The sequence below is a fragment of the Leucoraja erinacea genome, unplaced genomic scaffold (genome assembly GCF_028641065.1).
Source record: "Leucoraja erinacea ecotype New England unplaced genomic scaffold, Leri_hhj_1 Leri_53S, whole genome shotgun sequence".
Taxonomy (NCBI): Eukaryota; Metazoa; Chordata; class Chondrichthyes; order Rajiformes; family Rajidae; genus Leucoraja; species Leucoraja erinaceus.
Window position 1 is genome coordinate 628,829 of NW_026576443.1, and position 18,211 is coordinate 647,039.

Genomic DNA, 18,211 nt, shown 5'->3' on the forward strand with positions numbered 1-18,211 from the left:
GTGGTGAGAGCGAAAGATAGGTCAGCCATGATTGAATGGCAGAGTAGACACGATGGGCTTGAATGGCCCAATTCTGCTCCTATAACTTATGAACTGATGAGCATCTGTAGTTCCTTGTTTCTACATTTTGGACTACCTACCTTATCTATGTTTCTGATAGATCTGTAAAGACCATGAGGTTGCTCCTCAGCCTTTGACAGTGCAGACAAAACAATCCAAGTTTGTCCAATCTCTCTTCAAAGCTCTCCCCATCCCAAGCCAGATTGTGGTAAACTACCTCTCCAAATTCCACGTGCCCATTCCTGTAATCCAGCCACCGGAACTGCAACAATGCTCCAACTGTGGCCTAACCCAAGTTTCATACAGTGGCCATTATGACTTTCTGAAGATAGACACAACATGCTGGAGTAACTCAGCGAGACAGGCAGCATCTCTGAAGAGAAGGAATGGGTGACGTTTTGGGTCAAGACATTTCTTCAATCTGAACACCCCAGCATTTTGTATCTATCTTCAGTTTAAACCAGTTCCTTCCTACATTTGACTTTCCGACCTATATACCTACTGGGACCAATGAAGCAAGCATGGCTCATGTCTTCATCACCACCCCTTCTTAGTTTAGAGCCACGGCATGGGAAAGATCCCTTCAGCCCACAGCAACCTGTTCACACCACTTCTATGTTTTCTCACTTTCGCATCCACTCCCAACACATTTTGGCAACCTACATTTCTTTGGGATGTGGGAGAAAGGCCATGTGGTCAAAGGGAGAACATGCAAACTCCTCACATCTAGCACCCGAGATCAGGATAGAACCCGGGTCTCTGGCGCTGTGAGCAAATAGCTCTTAGAAGTCGCTTGAAGGGTTCAGACATGAAACATCACCTATTCCTTTGCTCCAGCGATGCTGCCTGACCTGCCGCTTACATTGCGAGTCGTTAACAGACGTCCCCGAGCTCCGACGTACCCGCTACGTTCATTCTCCGTGCTTACCACGAGTTTGATTTTGTTTTAAACACGGGAGAGCTCTTGGAATGAACTCGTACCGTGGGACAGGGCCATCACTCCAGCACTTTGTCTCTTAGCTATATTAGGTGATCCTCTACTTACTTTGACATTTTTAAGTAGCATTGGACTTTCCCTCAAGATCAATCTGCCATTTTTTTTGCCAATATTTCCAACTCGTCTAAACCCTGTTTGACAACCATCCTTGCTATCCGCAACTCATCCAATTTTAGCATTTCTTGCTAACTTACTGACCAGCCCACCTACATTCTCTTCCAATATATATCAAAACTACAGCGCCAATCCTTGTAGAACACCTCTGGGCACAGACTTCCAGTGAGCAATCACCGCAACCCTGTTTTCTATGGGCAAGCATATTTTGAATCAACTTCCTTATAGCCCTGTCCCACGGTACAAGTTCATTCCAAGAGCTCTCCCTTTCAAAAATCAAACTCGTGGTAAGCAGAGTATGAACATGGCGGGTATGTCGGAGCTCGGGGACGTCTCTTAGCAGCTCGTAACGCCAACGGCAGGTACTCGGGAAGACTCGCTAACAGCAGGTAAGCACGGGAAGACTCGTGAAGATTTTTCAACATGTTGAAAAATGTCCACGAGAGCCCCGAGTACCGACGAGTGGCCATTACCGCAAATCTCCGAGTTCGAATCAGGGCAAACTCGGGAGAACTCTTGGAATGAACTCGTACCGTTGGACAGGGCCATTAGAACGCTTAGGACATTTTGGCATGTCCCCAACAACTCTCATATTCATGTACCTGACCAAGTGTCTTTTAAAAGTTGTTATAGTACCTGCTTCAACTCCTTCCTCTGGAAGCTCATTCCATATACCCAACATAAGTTCATAGGTTCTCGGAGCAGAATTAGGCCATTTGCCGCATCAAGTCTACTCATGGCTGATCACTCTTTCCTTCTCAACCCCATTCTCACCACCCTCTGTGTGGAAAAAATTGCCCCTCAGGTTCCGAGTAAATCTTTCTCCTCCCACCAAGTAAATCATTTCCCTCTGGTTTTTGATTCACCTGCCCCAGGGTGGTGAAGGCTGTGCATCTGTGCACTGGCTTTTCCCCAGTCATTTTCTGATCTAGTCATTCCCAGCCTCTCTTTTTGAGGCCAGAATCTTCCTCTTGATTTCACCTCACCCCAGATTAGATCACTCCCCACCACCCCCACCGTTAGTCTTTGCCTTGATATCAAGCCTCACTCTCCCTCCACCCATTTTGTTTCTACCCCGGGACCACCCGCTAACCACTGCTCCACCATCCCAGCAGCCACCCAACAACCTCCCAATTTCCATCCCCAAAATCCCCACTCCTTCCCAACACCCAAAACCCTTCTCCCACCACTACTCATAGAAACATAGAAAATAGATGCAGGAGGCCATTTGGCCCTTTGAACCGCCATTCATTGCGATCATGGCAGATCGTCCCCAATCAATAACCCGTGCCTGCCTTCTTCCCATATCCCTTCACTCCACCAGCCCCTAGAGTATCTAACTCTCTCTTAAATCCATCCAGTGATTTGGCCTCCACTGCCCTCTGTGGCAGGGAATTCCATAAATTCACAACTCCCTGGGTGAAAATGATCCTTCTCATCTCAGTCTTAAATGACCTCCCCTTTATTCTAAGACTGTGGCCCCTGGTTCTGGACTCGCCCAACATTGGGAACATTTTTCCTGCATCTAGCTTGTCCAGTCCTTTTATAATTTTACAATTATAACTCCTCCCTACTACCCCACTCATAAGGTCAAAAGTGTCCTCAGTGCATGTAGGATGGTGTTTGTGCATGGGGATTGCTGGTCAGCGCAGACTTGGTGGGCCGAAGGCCTGTTTCTGCGCTGTATCTCTTATGGTCATAAAGAATAGGAACAGAAATAGGAGCAGTACATAAGGTCATAAGGAATTGGAGCTGAATTATTCCATTCGGCCCATCAAGTCATACAATCATGGCAGATCTATCTCTCCCTCCTAACCCCATTCTCCTGTCTTCTCCCCATAACCTCCGACACATTCCCCCTCTCCCTGTCCTCTCCCCACCCTCAATTGATGATTTATTTCTCATTTGCTTTGCTGGAAACTTCAACTGCCAGTTTCATGCGACAATCAACTACTCCGACCCTCCACTCTGCACCGTCTGCCCGCACCCTCATCCCTCCATTCCCCGCATCCTCACTCCCTTCCTGGGCCAATCTAACCCCCTCCATCTCCCTTCCACCACAGGATTGTCTCTCTCCCATCAACCCCCTTCCATCCCTGTCCTTCCTATCTTTCCCCTCCTCCCCCCAACCCTCACTTCCCTACTTCCACCACTGCCATCGGCTCTCATCACACTACCCCTTTCCATGCCCATCTCCCCCCTCACCTCTCTCCCTACCACCCCTCGCCTTCCCATTTCAGTCACCACCCTTTCCTCACCTCCTCACTCACCTTCCCCCTCCTCACTCAACTTCAAGCCCCTTGTGGCAAGGGATCAGGGGATATGGAGAGAAGGCAGGTACGGGATACTGAGTTGGATGATCAGCCATGATCATATTGAATGGCGGTGCAGGCTCGAAGGGCCGAATGGCCTACTCCTGCACCTAATTTCTATGTTTCTAAATTTCTATGTTTCCCCCCGTCCTCTTCCTCTCACCCCGACTCCCCTCAACCCCTCACTCTCCTCCCCTCCTCTCATCCTCCTCCTCTTCCTTTCATCCTCCTCTCAACCACACACTCACCTCCCCCCTCCTCGTTTCACACACCCCCTCCCCCACCTCCTCTCTCACTCCCCCCCCCCCTTCTCACCTCCCCAGGGCCAGTCACAAGGTATAGGAGTAGAATTAGACCGTTCGGCCCATCGAGTCAGGGCTCGAATGGCCTCCTCCTGCACCTATTCCCCATTGAGCACTCCGCCATTCGATCAGCCCGCCTCCCAACCCGCCTCCCAACCTCTTGTGTGTGTGTGTGTGTGTGTCCCCGACACCCACCTTCTTCCCTGTGGCCATCAAACTGTACAACTCCCTCCCCTCTGTGCTGTGGTGTGGTGTGGTGGGCTAGACTGACTGAGACCGACTCTCCTCTCTTCTCCCCCCGGACACACTCACCTTCTGAAGTCGAAGAGATTCTCCACCCGCGACGCCGCCTCCATGGCCCGGCCCGGCCCCGCTCCCCGGTCACAGCGACAGTGACGGCGACGGTGACGGCGACGGGCGGCTCACCCTCACTCCCACCCCCCGCGCTCACAGGCCGCTCTCTATTCTCCCCTCCCCTCTCTACCCGACCCCCAGGCAGCGGCTCCTCAAACTCCACTCTCCCCCCACGCTGGGCCCGGGCCCGCACCCACAGGCCGCCGCCGCCGCCTCACCTCACCACTACTACAGCAGCAGCTGCAGCTACTTCCTTCCTTCCTGCCTGCCCACACCCCGCGCCCGCCTCACAGACGTGTCTGTGTCTGTGTCTGTGTCTGTGTCTGTGTCCGTCTCGCTCCGCTCCGCCCCCCCCCCTCACAGCCCGCAGTTCCCTCTCACTCTCCCCGCCGCCATGTTATTCTCTCCCCCCTCCCCGGGCCACAACGGCATTACGCCGCCAGTGCGCAGGCGCCGCGCTCGGCCTGCCGGGACCTGTAGTCCCCCAGTGTTCGCTCCCCATTGGTTGCAGCTCAACTACAACTACAACTCCCTGCATGCTGGGCGGCGACGCCTGCGCACTACTTCCCGCCGTACGGGCGCCGCGCTCAGCCTGCCGGGAGTTGTAGTCCCACTCTCTTTGCCAACTCCTCGCACCCTAGCGGTTGGGAGGCGTAAATGGACCACAACTCCCGGCATGCTGTGCGGCCACGCATGCGCACCCCCCCCCCCCCCGCTGGCTGGCCGACCGAGGGAGTACGCATGCGCGCTTCTCCAGCTTGCATGAATGGGGTAGCTCAAACTCAAGTACAATAGGGGGCAGATGATGGCAGTGGTGTGATGCTCCACCTAAAGCTTCTCAGTGTATTATACTACACCCAGATCCACACAGAGAGTGCAAAATATAGTTCTCAGCACTGCACATCTCTTATGTGTATGTGACAAATAAACTTGACTTGACTGTAGTGCAAGTTCCATAGACAAAGTCCAATGCCCACAATGGAGTAGAGGTTCACAGAAAAGCTGGAGAAACTCAGCGGGTGCAGCAGCATCTATGGAGCGAAAGAGGGAACTGCAGATGCTGGAGAATCGTAGGTTACACAGAAAAGCTGGAGAAACTCAGCGGGTGCAGCAGCATTCACTCATTCACTCGTGTATCAGATGAAGTTCTGAAATCATAGAGACATAGACAATAGGTGCAGGAGTAGGCCATTCGGCCCTTCGAGCCTGCACCACCATTTAATATGATCATGGCTGATCATCCAACTCAGTATCATGTACCTGCCTTCTCTCCATATCCCCTGATCCCCTTAGCCACAAGGGCCACATCTAACTCCCTCTTAAATATATTAGGCTGTGGGCCGAGCATCAAAAATGTGTCTAGAAATAGGATTTCGTGACCCAAGTCACCAAACTACATGAATTTTTCACATATTGTGTAAAAAAATATATATAAATCATCCCTGAAACTCGATATGAAGAAGACTTGCACATTTTTTTATTAAATTAGAGAAAAACCGGAAAAATGTCAGGAATGTTTTAGTCCAATCAAAGCACATTTACCATTGAGTTGTCTGCCAGTTGGCCAATCACGCGCTTTGTTTCAGGCTAGCACACAACATGGCTGAGGGAGCATCACAGATGCCTGTTTTACTGGAGATTCCGATTTGTTGTTCTGTGGAATAAATGTGGTGGAAACTTGCAGCAGGTTAATCGTATTTAGTGGAAAAAGCATTAAAAAGGCCGAAGAAAGTGCTGCGAAGTGGATTAAAGTGCAAGAAAGCCTTCAAATAGGTATGTTACAAAACCTACCTGAATCGCCATTGGGAATCTGCCCACAGCCAGGTCCGCGATCTTGGCGCTGTTTGGAGGGGGCGGGTTTAAAACGCGATTTTTACTAGGCTGTACTAATCGCAGATGTTCAGCCTAGTAAATCATTAACGAAAAATCGCTGCAAGACCCGGTCGCAAAAGGTATTATTAGTTTTATAGGCCTCGATAATATAGTTATAATAGTTTAAAATTACTCTCTGATTCCGCAACATCTCGCAGCCCCAGGGTTTTCTAAAGCAAACAATTAAAGGTATGTACCTTATTTTTACATTAAATGGGGCATATATATAACCCTATATATCAAGTTATCTATAGCGAGTAGTTCATTTTGGGCTTTTTATATCCCGAAGTATTTTTCTCGGCATTTGAGGGCACTAATCCAGCGCGCTGTCAACGTTCTAAACCTGCGTGTTCCACATGAACCCACTAGAAAGCCGATTTAAATGGGCATTTATTTACAGCAATTGAACACTAAATTCCTTCCATTTGGCCTATAAATTAATGTAAATTAGATATAAAAATCATGTTATATTGTGAATTATTTGTGAATAATCTTTGGACACTTAGGCTATTTAAAAATGTTAATCTTTCCTTAAGAAATGGGCCTTTGATTATCCAAGATCACAGCTTTTTTGTAATGTCCATTGAAAATCAATAGGGAACAAGATGCTAATTTCCGAGTATGAAAATGGCCATAACTTTTTTAATACTTGAGATATGAAAGTGAATTTGGTGTCAAATTAAACTTATTGTTATGCTTTATCTGATGGGATAAATTGCAGACTTGATTTTTAAAATCTCAAAATTTTGTAACATTGCTACTTCAAAGTCGCTGCTGATGTGCTGGAACACAAAGAAGGCCCCCATGAATCAACTCTAACTGAAAGGTAAGACTAAAGTCTGAATTTATGAAAATCTATCTGTATGGACTTTAATTAATTTAATATAATGTGAATAAATTCATTCATGCTATAGGATCTTTGGCCTCAACTACCTTCTGTGGCAGAGAATTCCAGAGATTCACCACTCTCAAATGTTTTGCCACAGTGGCCAGTGACAGTGGCACAGTAGTACTGTTGTTGCCTTACAGCAAAATGCAGCGCCAGAGATCCCGACTACGGGCTTTGTCTGTACGACCTCTGGTCCTAGACTATCCCACCAGTGGAAACATCCTCTCCACATCCACTCTATCCAGGCCTTTCGCTATTCAATAGACAATAGGTGCAGGAGTAGGCCATTCGAGCCAGCACCGCCATTCAATGTGATCATGGCTGATCATCTCCAATCATATCCCCTGACTCTGTTATTATTGGCTATATTCGGTAAATTTCACTGAGGTTACCACTCATCCTTCTAAACTCCAGCGAGGCCCAGTGTCGTCAAATGCTCATCTTATGTAAATTCAATGATTCTTGCGATCCTTCTCTGGCCCAAAATGACTCGCAATCAGCCATGATCACAGTGAATGGCGGGCTGGCTCGAAAGGCCGAATGACCTGCCCTGCATCTATTGTCTAGTGTAACACTCCAAATGTGGTCTGACCAGTGCCTTCTAAAGCCTCAACTTCACATCCCTGATTTTGTATTCTAGTCCTCTTGAAATAAATGCTAGCATTGCATTAGCCATCTTTACTCCAGATTCAGTGGCAAATCAAATTCCTTGTATGTTTTTATATACTTGCTATTAGATTAATTACAATACAATACAAAATGTCCTACCCCTTATTTTTAAACTGCGACCCCTGGTTCTGAACTCCCCCAACATTGGGAACATTTTTCCTGCTTCTAGCCTGTTCAATCCCTTAATAATGTTAAAGAATCAATCTGAAGAAGGGTTTCGGCCCGAAACGTCGCCTATTTTCTTCGCTCCATAGATGCTGCTGCACCCGCTGAGTTTCTCCAGCAATTTTGTGTACCTTAATAATGTTATATGTTTCTATAAGATATCCTCTCATCCTTCTAAATTCCAGTGAATATAAGCCCAGTCGATACATTCTTTCATCGTATGTCAGTCCCGCAATCCCGGGAATTAACCTAACACTGCACTCCCTCAATAGCAAGAATGTCCTTCCTCAAACGAGGAGACCAAAACTACACACAATACTGCAGGTGAGGTTTCACCAGGGCCCTGTACAACTGCAGTAGGACCTCATTGCTCCCAAAACTCAAATCCTCTTGCTATGAAGGCCAACAATGCCATTGGCTTTCTTCACTGCCTGCTGTACCTGCATGCTGTCTTTCAACGACTGAATATACAAGGACACCCAAAGGTAGACAAAAAATCTGGAGAAACTCAGCAGGTGAGGCAGCATCTATGGAGCGAAGGAATAGGCGACGTTTCGGGTCGAGAGCCTTCTTCAAATGTCTCGACCCGAAACGTTGCCTATTCCTTCTCTCCAGGGATGCTGCCTCACCCGCTGAGTTACTCCAGCATTGTATGTCTACCTTCGATTTAAACCAGCATCAGCAGCTCTTTCCTACACCGCTCCAACATGCTGTATATAAAAAATATCACAGATATATTTATTGATACAATACAGCTTCAGGATACCATTATAGTTCCTCTTTTGATACATTGTGATTATGTGATTATTGAATACGATCTGAAGAAGGGTCTCGACCCGAAACGTCACCTATTCCTTCGCTCCATAGATGCTGCCTCACCCGCTGAGTTTCTCCAGCACTTTTGTCAACCTGTGATTATTGAAGTCTATTTAATGCGATGAAGCAACCTAGGCATTTGTCTGTAGTGTCTTTATTGATAGAATGTAGCTCAATGCATATTAAAAAAGTTTATTTATTACCACAGTGTGTCTCAGCCTGTGTTACATTGTGCAGTACAGAGAATGGACACCTGGTTGATGTTGGTACCGAAATCTATTGACCTCATTTCAAAAGGGAATCGTTAGTTTACAGCAGGGGTGGGCAACCTTGTTCTGAATAGGGGCCGGGACGCATGTCTGTGAGCGGATGGCGGGCCACATCTATCACATGTACACATGGATCCCGTCCCGGATGGCAGGCGTCAAATCACGTGTTCACAGAAGGTGATCGGCCGTGCCAGCAGCTTTGCGCAGGATGCGTTGCAGCCAGAGCTCGGCTGGAGCTTGGCGTTCAGCGGCGCACCGGATGATTTCGGGTTAGGGGCCGCATTCGGCCCGGGGGCCGTAGGTTGCCGACCCCTGCTTTACAGCTCGGCTGGTCGTTGGTTTAGTTTACAGCACGGAAACAGGCCCTTCGGCCCACAGAGTCCACATTGACCAGAGATCACCGCACTCTAACACTATACGACACACACAAATATAAATTTATTTTATGGTTTTTAACCAAGACAATTCACTGATAAACCTGTACGTCTGGAGTGCGGGAGGAAACCGGAGCATGCGAAGAAAACCCACGCAGGTAGAACGTAAAACTCCGTACAGGCATCACCCCGTAGTCAGGATCGAACCCGGGTCCCTGGCGCTGTGAGGCAGCAACTGTACCGCTGCACCAACGAGCCAACCTCTCACCCCCCCCCCCCCTCACTCCCCTCTGCTCCTCCTCTCCCCTTCCACTCCCATCTACTCGCCCCCTCCATTCCCCCCCCCCTCCTCTCCCCCCCACCTCCGCTCCTCCCTCTCGGTTCCAAGCAATCCAGGGGGTCAGAAACGGGTCGGCCCTACTGCTGCACGGTTTGTTTTGCCACTCTGCCCTCCTTGTCCAGGGCAAAGTTATAACTCTGCGGACTGTCCAGAGCCTCCTCGATTCGCTGCTCCAGGTTCTCCAGTGTGATGAAGCTCTTCACTTCCTCCTGTGAATTGAAAGAGACCGTCAAACAAACCAACCTCCCTCCCATCGACTCCATCAAGGACCAGTCGCACCCCGGCCACTCCCTCTTCACCCCTCTCCCATCAGGGAGACTGAGGTGAGAATAAAAAACTTTTTCACCCAGAGAGTTGTTAATTCGTGGAATTCCCTGCCCCAGATGGCAGTGGAGGCCAAATCACTGGATGGATTTAAGAGAGAGTTAGATAGAGCTCTAGGGGCTAGTAGAATCAAGGGATATGGGTAGAAGGCAGGCACGGGTTATTGATAGGGGACGATCAGCCATGATCACAATGAATGGTGGTGCTGGCTCGAAGGGCCTCCTCCTGCACCTATTTTCTATGTTTCAGGCAAAGGTACAGAAGTGTGAAGACGCACACTTCCAGATTCAGGGACAGTTTCTTCCCAGCTGTTATTAGGCAACTGAACCATCCTACCACAACCAGAGAGCGATACTGAACTACTATCTACCTCATTGGAGGCTCACTGCCTATCTATGATCGGACTTTATCTTGCACTAAATGTTATTCCTTTATCATGTATCCATACACTGTGGACGGCTCGATTGTAATCATGTATAGTCTTTCCGCTGACTGGATAGCACGCAACAAAAGCTTTTCACCTCGCTACACGTGACTATAAACTAAAACTGATCTTCTCCCCTCTCGCATCAGGCAAGAAGTGCAGAAGTGTGAAAACGCACACCTCCAGATTCAGGGACAGCTGTTATCAGGCAACTGAACTGTCCTCTCATTAACTAGCGACGGCTTGGACAGAGTGGATGTGGCGAGGATGTTTCCACTAGTGGGAGAGTTTAGGACTAGAGGTCACAACTTCAGAATTAAAGGACGTACTGTTAGGAAGGAAATTCCTTTAGTCAGAGGGTGGTGAATCTGTGGAATTATTTGCCACAGACGGCTGTGGAGGCCGCAAGTCAATGGATATTTTTAAGGCAGAGATAGATAGATTCTTGATTAGTACGGGTGTCAGGGGTTATTGGGAGAAGGCAGGAGAATGGGGTTAGGAGGGAGAGATAGATCAGCCATGATTGAATGGCGCAGTAGATTTGATGGGCCGAATGGCTCAGCATATGGCAGTAAAGCACCACTGAACCAGCACTGCCCTGCCCCGATGCACTTCTCAAAATGACAGACAGGTGTCACTGTGGACAAGAAAATGTTGTCATTGCCCACAAAAAGTGCAGGAAGGAACTGCAGGTGCTGGTTTACACTGAAGACAGACACAAAATGCTGGAGTAACTCAGTGGGTCAGGCAGCATCTCTGGAGAGAAGGAACGGGTGACGTTCAGACCGAAGAAGGGTCTCGACCCGAAACATCACCCATTCCTTCTCTCCAGAGAAGCTGCCTGTCCCGCTGAGTTACTCCACCATTTTGTGTCTTACAATTTTTTCCTACACTTTAGTCTTTCATCTTTGGAGATACAGCATGGAAACAGGTCAATCGGCCCACCGATCTAGCACTACCCTGCACACACTGGGGACAATATACAATTTTAACCAAAGTCAATTCAGCACCTCATATTCCGTTTGGGGAGTCTGCATCCTGGGGGCATGAACATCGAATTCTCCCAATTTTGTTAGTCCTTGCTGTCTCCTCCCCTTCCTCAGTCCCCCTGCTGTCTCCTCCCATCCCCCGGCCTTCGGGCTCCTCCTCCTTTTCCTTTCTTGTCCCCGCCCACCCCCGCCCCCGATCAGTCTGAAGAAGGGTTTCGGCCAGAAACGTTGTCTATTTCCTTCGCTCCATAGATGCTGCTGCACCCGCTGAGTTTCTCCAGCTTTTTTGTGTAACCTTCAATTAACCTACAAACCTGTTGGTCTTTGAGGTGTGGGAGGAAACCCACACAACCTTAAGATTGTTAAGGATTTGGACACACTAGAGGCAGGAAACATGTTCCCGATGTTGGGGGAGTCCAGAACCAGGGGCCACACAGTTTAAGAATAAAGGGTAAGCCATTTAGAACGGAGATGAGGGAACACTTTTTCTCACAGAGAGTGGTGAGTCTGTGGAATTCTCTGCCTCAGAGGGCGGTGGAGGCAGGTTCTCTGGATGCTTTCAAGAGAGACCTAGATAGGGCTCTTAAAGATAGCGGAGTCAGGGGATATGGGGAGAAGGCAGGAACGGGGTACTGATTGGGGATGATCAGCCATGATCACATTGAATGGCGGTCGGTGCTGGCTCGACGAGGCAAATGGCCTACTCCTGCACCCATTGTCTATTTCCTGAAACAAAGGGCCATGTTACCGAGCGCAGTGCCCACCTGCAGTTGGAGAACCTCCCTCTCCTTCTCGCTGAGGAATTCGGCCCGTTTATTTTCCCTGCTAGCAGCGGCCTGGAGCCTCCGCTCCGCCTCCACCTCAGCCTCCTGCCGGAGCCGATCATCCCTGTTAAAAACACAAAGAAACTTAAAAATCACCAGCTTGAAAAAAAACCGAGGTGACAGTGAAAAGCTTCTGTTGCGTGCTAACCGGCCAGCGGAAAGACAATACGTGATTACAATCGAGCCGTCCGCAGTGGACACAGCTTACAACCCAATGGAAGATAAGACACATAAATGCTGGAGTAACTCAGCGGGACAGGCAGCATCTCTGGAGGGAAGGAATGGGTGACGTTTCGGGTCGAGACCCTTCTTCAGACCCTTCTCGACCGTTCGGCCCACTGAGTATATCGTAACATTTATGATATTGTATCATATCTTATACTGTATCATATTGTTTCATTTTATATTAAATCATATATTGTGTCATTTTCATATCATATTGTATCAGATCGTACCATATCGTAGATAGAGTGATACAATGTGGAAACAGGCCCTTCGGCTCCAACTTGCCCACACCGGCCAACCTACACTAGTCCCACTTGCCTGCGCTTGGTCCATATCCCTACAAACATGTCCCGATCCATGTACCTGTCTGACTGTTTCTTAAACAATGGGATAGCCCCAGCCACAACTATCTATTCTGGCAGCTTGTTCCATACACCCACCACCCTCTGTGTGAAAAAAGTCACCCCTCAGATTCCTATTAAATCTTTTCCCCTTCACCTTAAACCTATGTCCTCTGGTCCTCGATTCCCCTACTCTGGGCGAGAGACTCTGTGCATCTACCCGATCTATTCCTCTCATCATTTTGTAATATCATATCGTATCATAATCGCATCGTAGGTAGACGAAAATGCTGGAGAAACTCAGCGGGTGAGGCAGCATCCATGGAGCGAAGGAAATAGGTGATGTTTCGGGTCGAGATGTTTCGGTTCTATGTTTCTATGAGACCCTTCTCCAGTCTGAAGGAAGGTCTCGACCCGAAACGTCGCCTATTCCATCGCTCCACAGATGCTGCCTCACCCGCTGAGTTTCTCCAGCATTTTTGTCCACCTTCGATTTTTCCAGCATCTGCAGTTCTTTCTTAAACATAATATAACCATATAACAATTACAGCACGGCAACAGGCCATCTCGGCCCTACAAGTCCGTGCCGAACACTTAGTGACGACACTTATTAATCGTATCGTATATCATATCATATCGCTATGGTAGAGGGGTCGCTGCTGACTCACCGCAGCCCCTGCAGCCGCTGGTTCTCCTGCTGGTTGAACTCCATCAGCCTCCGATGCTCCTCGGCCTCTGTCCTGGCACGCTCCTCCGCCAGCGAGCCCACCTCCTCTTCATAACGCTTCCGCAACAAGGCCTCCTTGAACTCACCCCTGCGTAATGAGAGGGAAAAGCAACGGCATGTCAAGCAGCAACTCCAGGGACGGAGTGCGGCGTAGGCTCACCAGGTTAATTCCCGGGATGGAGGGACAAGCATATGTTGATACAATGGAGCGGCTGGGCTTGTACATTCTGGAGTTTAGAAGGATAAGAGGGTATCTTATTGAAATATGTAATATATAAGATAATTAAGGGATTGGACATGCTAGAGGCAGGAAACATGTTCCCGATGTTGGGGGGGTCCAGAACCAGGGGCCACAGTTTAAGAATAAGGGGTAAGCCATTTAGAATGGAGACGAGGGGAAACACTTTTTCTCACAGAGAGTTCAGATTCAGATCAGATTCAATTTTAATTGTCATTGTCAGTGTACAGTACAGAGACAACGAAATGCATTTAGCATCTCCCTTGAAGAGCGACATAGCAAACAATTTGAATAAATAATAATAAGTGTCCGGGTGGGGGGGTGGTGATTGGCAGTCACCGAGGTACGTTGTTGAGTTGTGAGTCTGTGGAATTCTTTGCCTCAGAGGGCGGTGGAGGCAGGTTCTCTGGATGCTTTCAAGAGAAGAGTTAAAAAGAGCTCTTAAAGATAGCAGAGTCGGGGGATATGGGGAGAAGGCAGGAACGGGTACTGATTGGGGATGATCAGCCATGATCCCAGTGAATGGCGGTGCTGGCTCGAAGGGCTGAATGGCCTACTCCTGCACCTATTGTCTATTGATGGGAGTTCATGAGTTTAGTTTATTGTCACGTATACTGAGGTACAGTCAAAAATATTTTGCGCACTAACCAGTCAGTGGAAAAACAATACACAATTACAGTCGACTCATCAACAAGAGGTACTTATGTTCTTAGGTTTACACCAAAGATAGACACAAAAAGCTGGAGTTTCACTTCTTTGGAAGAAGGGTCTCGACCTGAAACTACACCCCTTCCTTCTCTCCAGAGATGCTGCCTGTCCCACTGAGTTACTCCAGCATTTTGTGTCTACCTTCGATTTAAACCAGCATCTGCAGTTCCTTCCAGTACATAACTACGCCATCAAGTCGAAGCCATTCGATCATGGCTGATCTATCTTTCCCTGCTAACCCCATTCTCCTGCCTTCTCCCCATAACCCTTGATACCTGTACTAATCAAGAATCCATATATCTCTTGCCTTAAAAAATATCCACTGACTTGGCCTCCACAGCCTTCTGTGGCAAAGAATTACACAGATTCACCACCCTCTGACTGAAGAAATTCCTCCTCATCTCCTTCCTGAACGAACATCCTTTAATTCTGAGGTTGTGACCTCGGTTCCTAGACTCTCCCGCTAGTGGAAACATCCTCTCCACATCCACTCTGTCCAAGCCTTTCACTATTCTTGCGGTGAAAAGCTTGGAAGTTTAGTTTAGACAATAGGTGCAGGAGTAGTCCATTGGGCCCTTCGAGCCAGCACCGCCATTCAATGTGATCATGGCTGATCATCCACAATTAGTACCCCCCGTTCCTGCCTTCTCCCCATATCCCCTGACTCTGCTATTTTTAAGACCCAGACCTAACTACCTACTACAGATGCACCACATCCCTCCCAGGATCCTTCTCCCTAACCCCGTGACCGACCTTCTGAATATTACAGATGTACCCCCAACACGTTACAGATGTGCCCCAACCCTTCCTCCCATTACAGATGTGTTCCGACTCTTTTCCCTACTACAGATGTGCCCCAGATCTCTCTCCCTATTAGATGTACCCAACCCCCCTGCCCTTACTACAAATGTACCTATGATCCTGTTCCCCTGACCCCTCTCCCTTACAGATGTTCCCCTGACCCCTCTCCTGTTACAGATGTTACCCTGACCCCTCTCTCCATTAGATGTTCCTGGACCCCTCTCCTGTTACAGATGTTCCCGACCCCTCTTTCCATTAGATGTTCCCTTGACACCTCTCTCCATTACAGATGTGCCCCTCACCCCCCTCTCCATTACAGATGTTCCCCCGACCCCTCTCCTGTTGCAGATGTTTCCCTGACCCCCCGTTACAGATGTTCCTCTGTCCTGTCCTCTCCATTACAGATGTTCCCCAGATCCCCCTCTCCTGTTACAGATGTTGCCGTGACCGTCTCCATTACAGATGTTGCCCTGACCCTTCTCAATTGCAGATGTTCCCTGACCTCTCTCCCCACTACAGAAACATGGGGAACATCTGTAACAGGGGGTAGGGTCGGGGTACATCTGTAGCAGGGTAGGTAGGTGGGCCAGGATCGTATCTGAGCAGGGTCAGTGGGACATCTGTATTAGGGACAGGGGTTGGGGACAATTTTGTAGCAGGGAGAGGGGGACGGGGAGAGGGGCGGGAGACGCGGAGGGTGGGGGGGTGGGGAGAGGAGGGGGGGGGGAGGGGGAGAGGAGTGGGGGGGGTGGCGAAAGGGGTGAGGGAGAGACGGGGAGGGAGCAGGGGGGGACAGAGAGGGGAGGTGGGTGGGGGGACAGGGAGGGGGGGGGAGGTGGTGGGACAGGGAGAGGGGAGGTGGGGGGGGACAGGGAGAGGGGAGGTGGGGGGGGGAACAGGGAGAGGGGAGGTGGGGGGGACAGGGAGAGGGGGGAGGGGGGGGGGGGAGGACAGGGAGAGGGGGGAGGTGGGGGGGACAGGGAGAGGGGGGAGGGTGGGGGGGGACGGGGAGAGGGGGGGAGGTGGGGGGGGGGGGGTGAGGGGAGAGGGGGAGGTGGGGGGACGGGGAGAGGGGAGGTGGGGGGGACAGGGAGAGGGGAGGTGGGGGGGGGGGGGGGAGGGGAAGAGGGGAGGTGGGGGGGGGGGGGGGAGGGAGAGGGGGAGGTGGGGGGGACAGGGAGAGGGAGGTGGGGGGGGAGAGGGAGAGGGGAGGGGGGGAGACAGGGAGATGAGTGGGGTGGCGGGGAGGGGGGGGAGAGGGGAGGTGGGAGTGACGGGTCAGGGGGGGGTGGGGGAAGGGTGGAAGGTGGGGGGAGCTGGAGGACAGGGGAGGGGGGAGTTGGAGGACAGGGAGGGGGAGCTGGAGGACAGGGAGGGGAGATGGGGGTGACGGTGGTGGCCTGCTCTCACCGCAGTGCAGCGACCACAGCAACGTATTGCCTGTAGCGATCCTGCACCACCAGCAGCTCGGCCGGGTCGACGGGCGTGGGCACTCGCAGTCGCTCCGCCTTGGAGCGGGCCGGCGGGTCGGTGCGGCACTTGCGGCCGCGACACGGAACCAGGCGGGCGGGCAGCGCAGCGGGCAGTAGCCGGCGGCAACAGCGAGCCCACATACCGGGGGGGGGAGAGAGGTTAGATGCAGGGGGAGAGATCTCACATGGGCGCCGCCATGAACGGAAACACCCGCTGTATCCACTCAAGGTTAAAGGTCTCAATGCATGTTGCAATGCACTAATCAAAATCAAAATCAACCCCAAAAATAACCCCCATCAAACCGTACAATCTGCCTGAAGCGCTTAAAAATACCGGGCGGCTGCATTTAACGTTTTGCATTTTTTTTAAATCCAATTTTATTTCGGTTCTGCCGGGTTTTTTTTAACCAGTTAACGACTTGCGTTTCGCATGCGCCTGTATCAAAGTAGCAAGCAACATGCTGGAGTGACCATTCCATAACCATGAACACACCAACCTCTCCCAATCTTTTACAAACGGCCCGAAACGCTTAAAAAGAGCGGACAGCTGCATTTAAGCTTTTGCATTTTTAAAAATCCAGTTTTATTTTCGCTCTGGCGAGTTTTTCTTTAGTTTAATGTTGAAGACTTGCATTCAGCAGGCGCCTGTATCAAACAAGCAGAAAGCAAGAAATGCTGGAGGAACCATTGCCATTAACCGTAAAGACACACACCAGACCATAAACACCGGCTGTATCCACTCAAGGTTAAAGGTCTCAATGCATATCCAAAAGGGAAAAAAAATAACCCCAGAACTAGCCTTCCCCCAACATCTGCAAACCACTTGAAACGCTTAAAAAGGCTGAGCAGCTGTATTTTAAGATTTTGCATTATTAAAAACCCGCTTTTATATTGGCTCTGGCGAGTTTTTTTTAATTTAAAGGTGCTTGTATTAATAGTCATAGTCTTAAGGGCCTGTCCCACGTTCACGACTTAAGTGATGACTGGAATTCTCTGCCTCAGAGGGCGGTGGAGGCAGGTTCTCTGGATGCTCTCAAGAGAGAGCTGGATAGGGCTCTTAAAAATAGCGGAGTCAGGGGATATGGGGAGGAGGCAGGAACGGGGTACTGATTGGGGATGATCAGCCGTGATCACATTGAATGGTGGTGCTGGCTCGAAGGGCCAAATGGCCTACTCCTGCACCTATTGTCTATTGTCTATAAATTCAAAACCTCTGCCGAGTTTAAAGGACCTAAATAAAAAACCAAGACCATGGTAATCTATAAACTCCTACATCCTTCTACGACTATGTTCACGAACTCCTGCGAGTATGTCTACCAATTCCCACGCCTATTTCGATGCCCTCCTTACGAGTAAAAAGTTGCAATTTCTTTCATCCCGACCATTTTTTTTTTACTCGTGGACATTCTTTTTATCGGGCTGGAAAAAAACATCCCGACCCACCTGATGCCACGAGTACCTGCGGCTGGCATAACGAGCCGCTACGATATATCTACGAACTCCTACGGGCTTGTTAAGAACATTCTGCGAGTTTGAATCAAGGGGAAAACTCGGGAGAATTCGTGAATTACTCGTGAAAGTGGGACAGGCCCTTTACAGTATAGA

At 49.7% G+C, this 18,211-nt stretch overlaps 2 protein-coding genes across 3 annotated transcripts in view; both read right to left on the reverse strand.

The window, feature by feature from the left end:
• Window positions 1-4,283, reverse strand: part of aup1 (AUP1 lipid droplet regulating VLDL assembly factor) — a 63,655-nt gene extending 59,372 nt beyond the window's left edge. For both annotated transcript variants that reach the window (XM_055630819.1, XM_055630818.1), the window contains exon 1: window positions 4,098-4,283. In XM_055630819.1, the coding sequence (XP_055486794.1) occupies window positions 4,098-4,141 (44 nt within the window). In that variant the 5' untranslated portion in view covers window positions 4,142-4,283. The remainder of the gene's footprint in view (window positions 1-4,097) is intronic.
• A 5,280-nt stretch (window positions 4,284-9,563) lies between these two features.
• Window positions 9,564-17,449, reverse strand: mrps26 (mitochondrial ribosomal protein S26). Its single transcript, XM_055630817.1, has 4 exons — window positions 16,545-17,449; window positions 13,329-13,475; window positions 12,035-12,158; window positions 9,564-9,742 (listed from the first exon to the last, which is right to left on the reverse strand). Exons 1-4 carry the CDS (start codon window positions 16,745-16,747, stop codon window positions 9,611-9,613), a joined length of 606 nt encoding a protein of 201 aa, XP_055486792.1. The 5' UTR covers window positions 16,748-17,449; the 3' UTR covers window positions 9,564-9,610.
• Window positions 17,450-18,211: the final 762 nt, after the last annotated feature.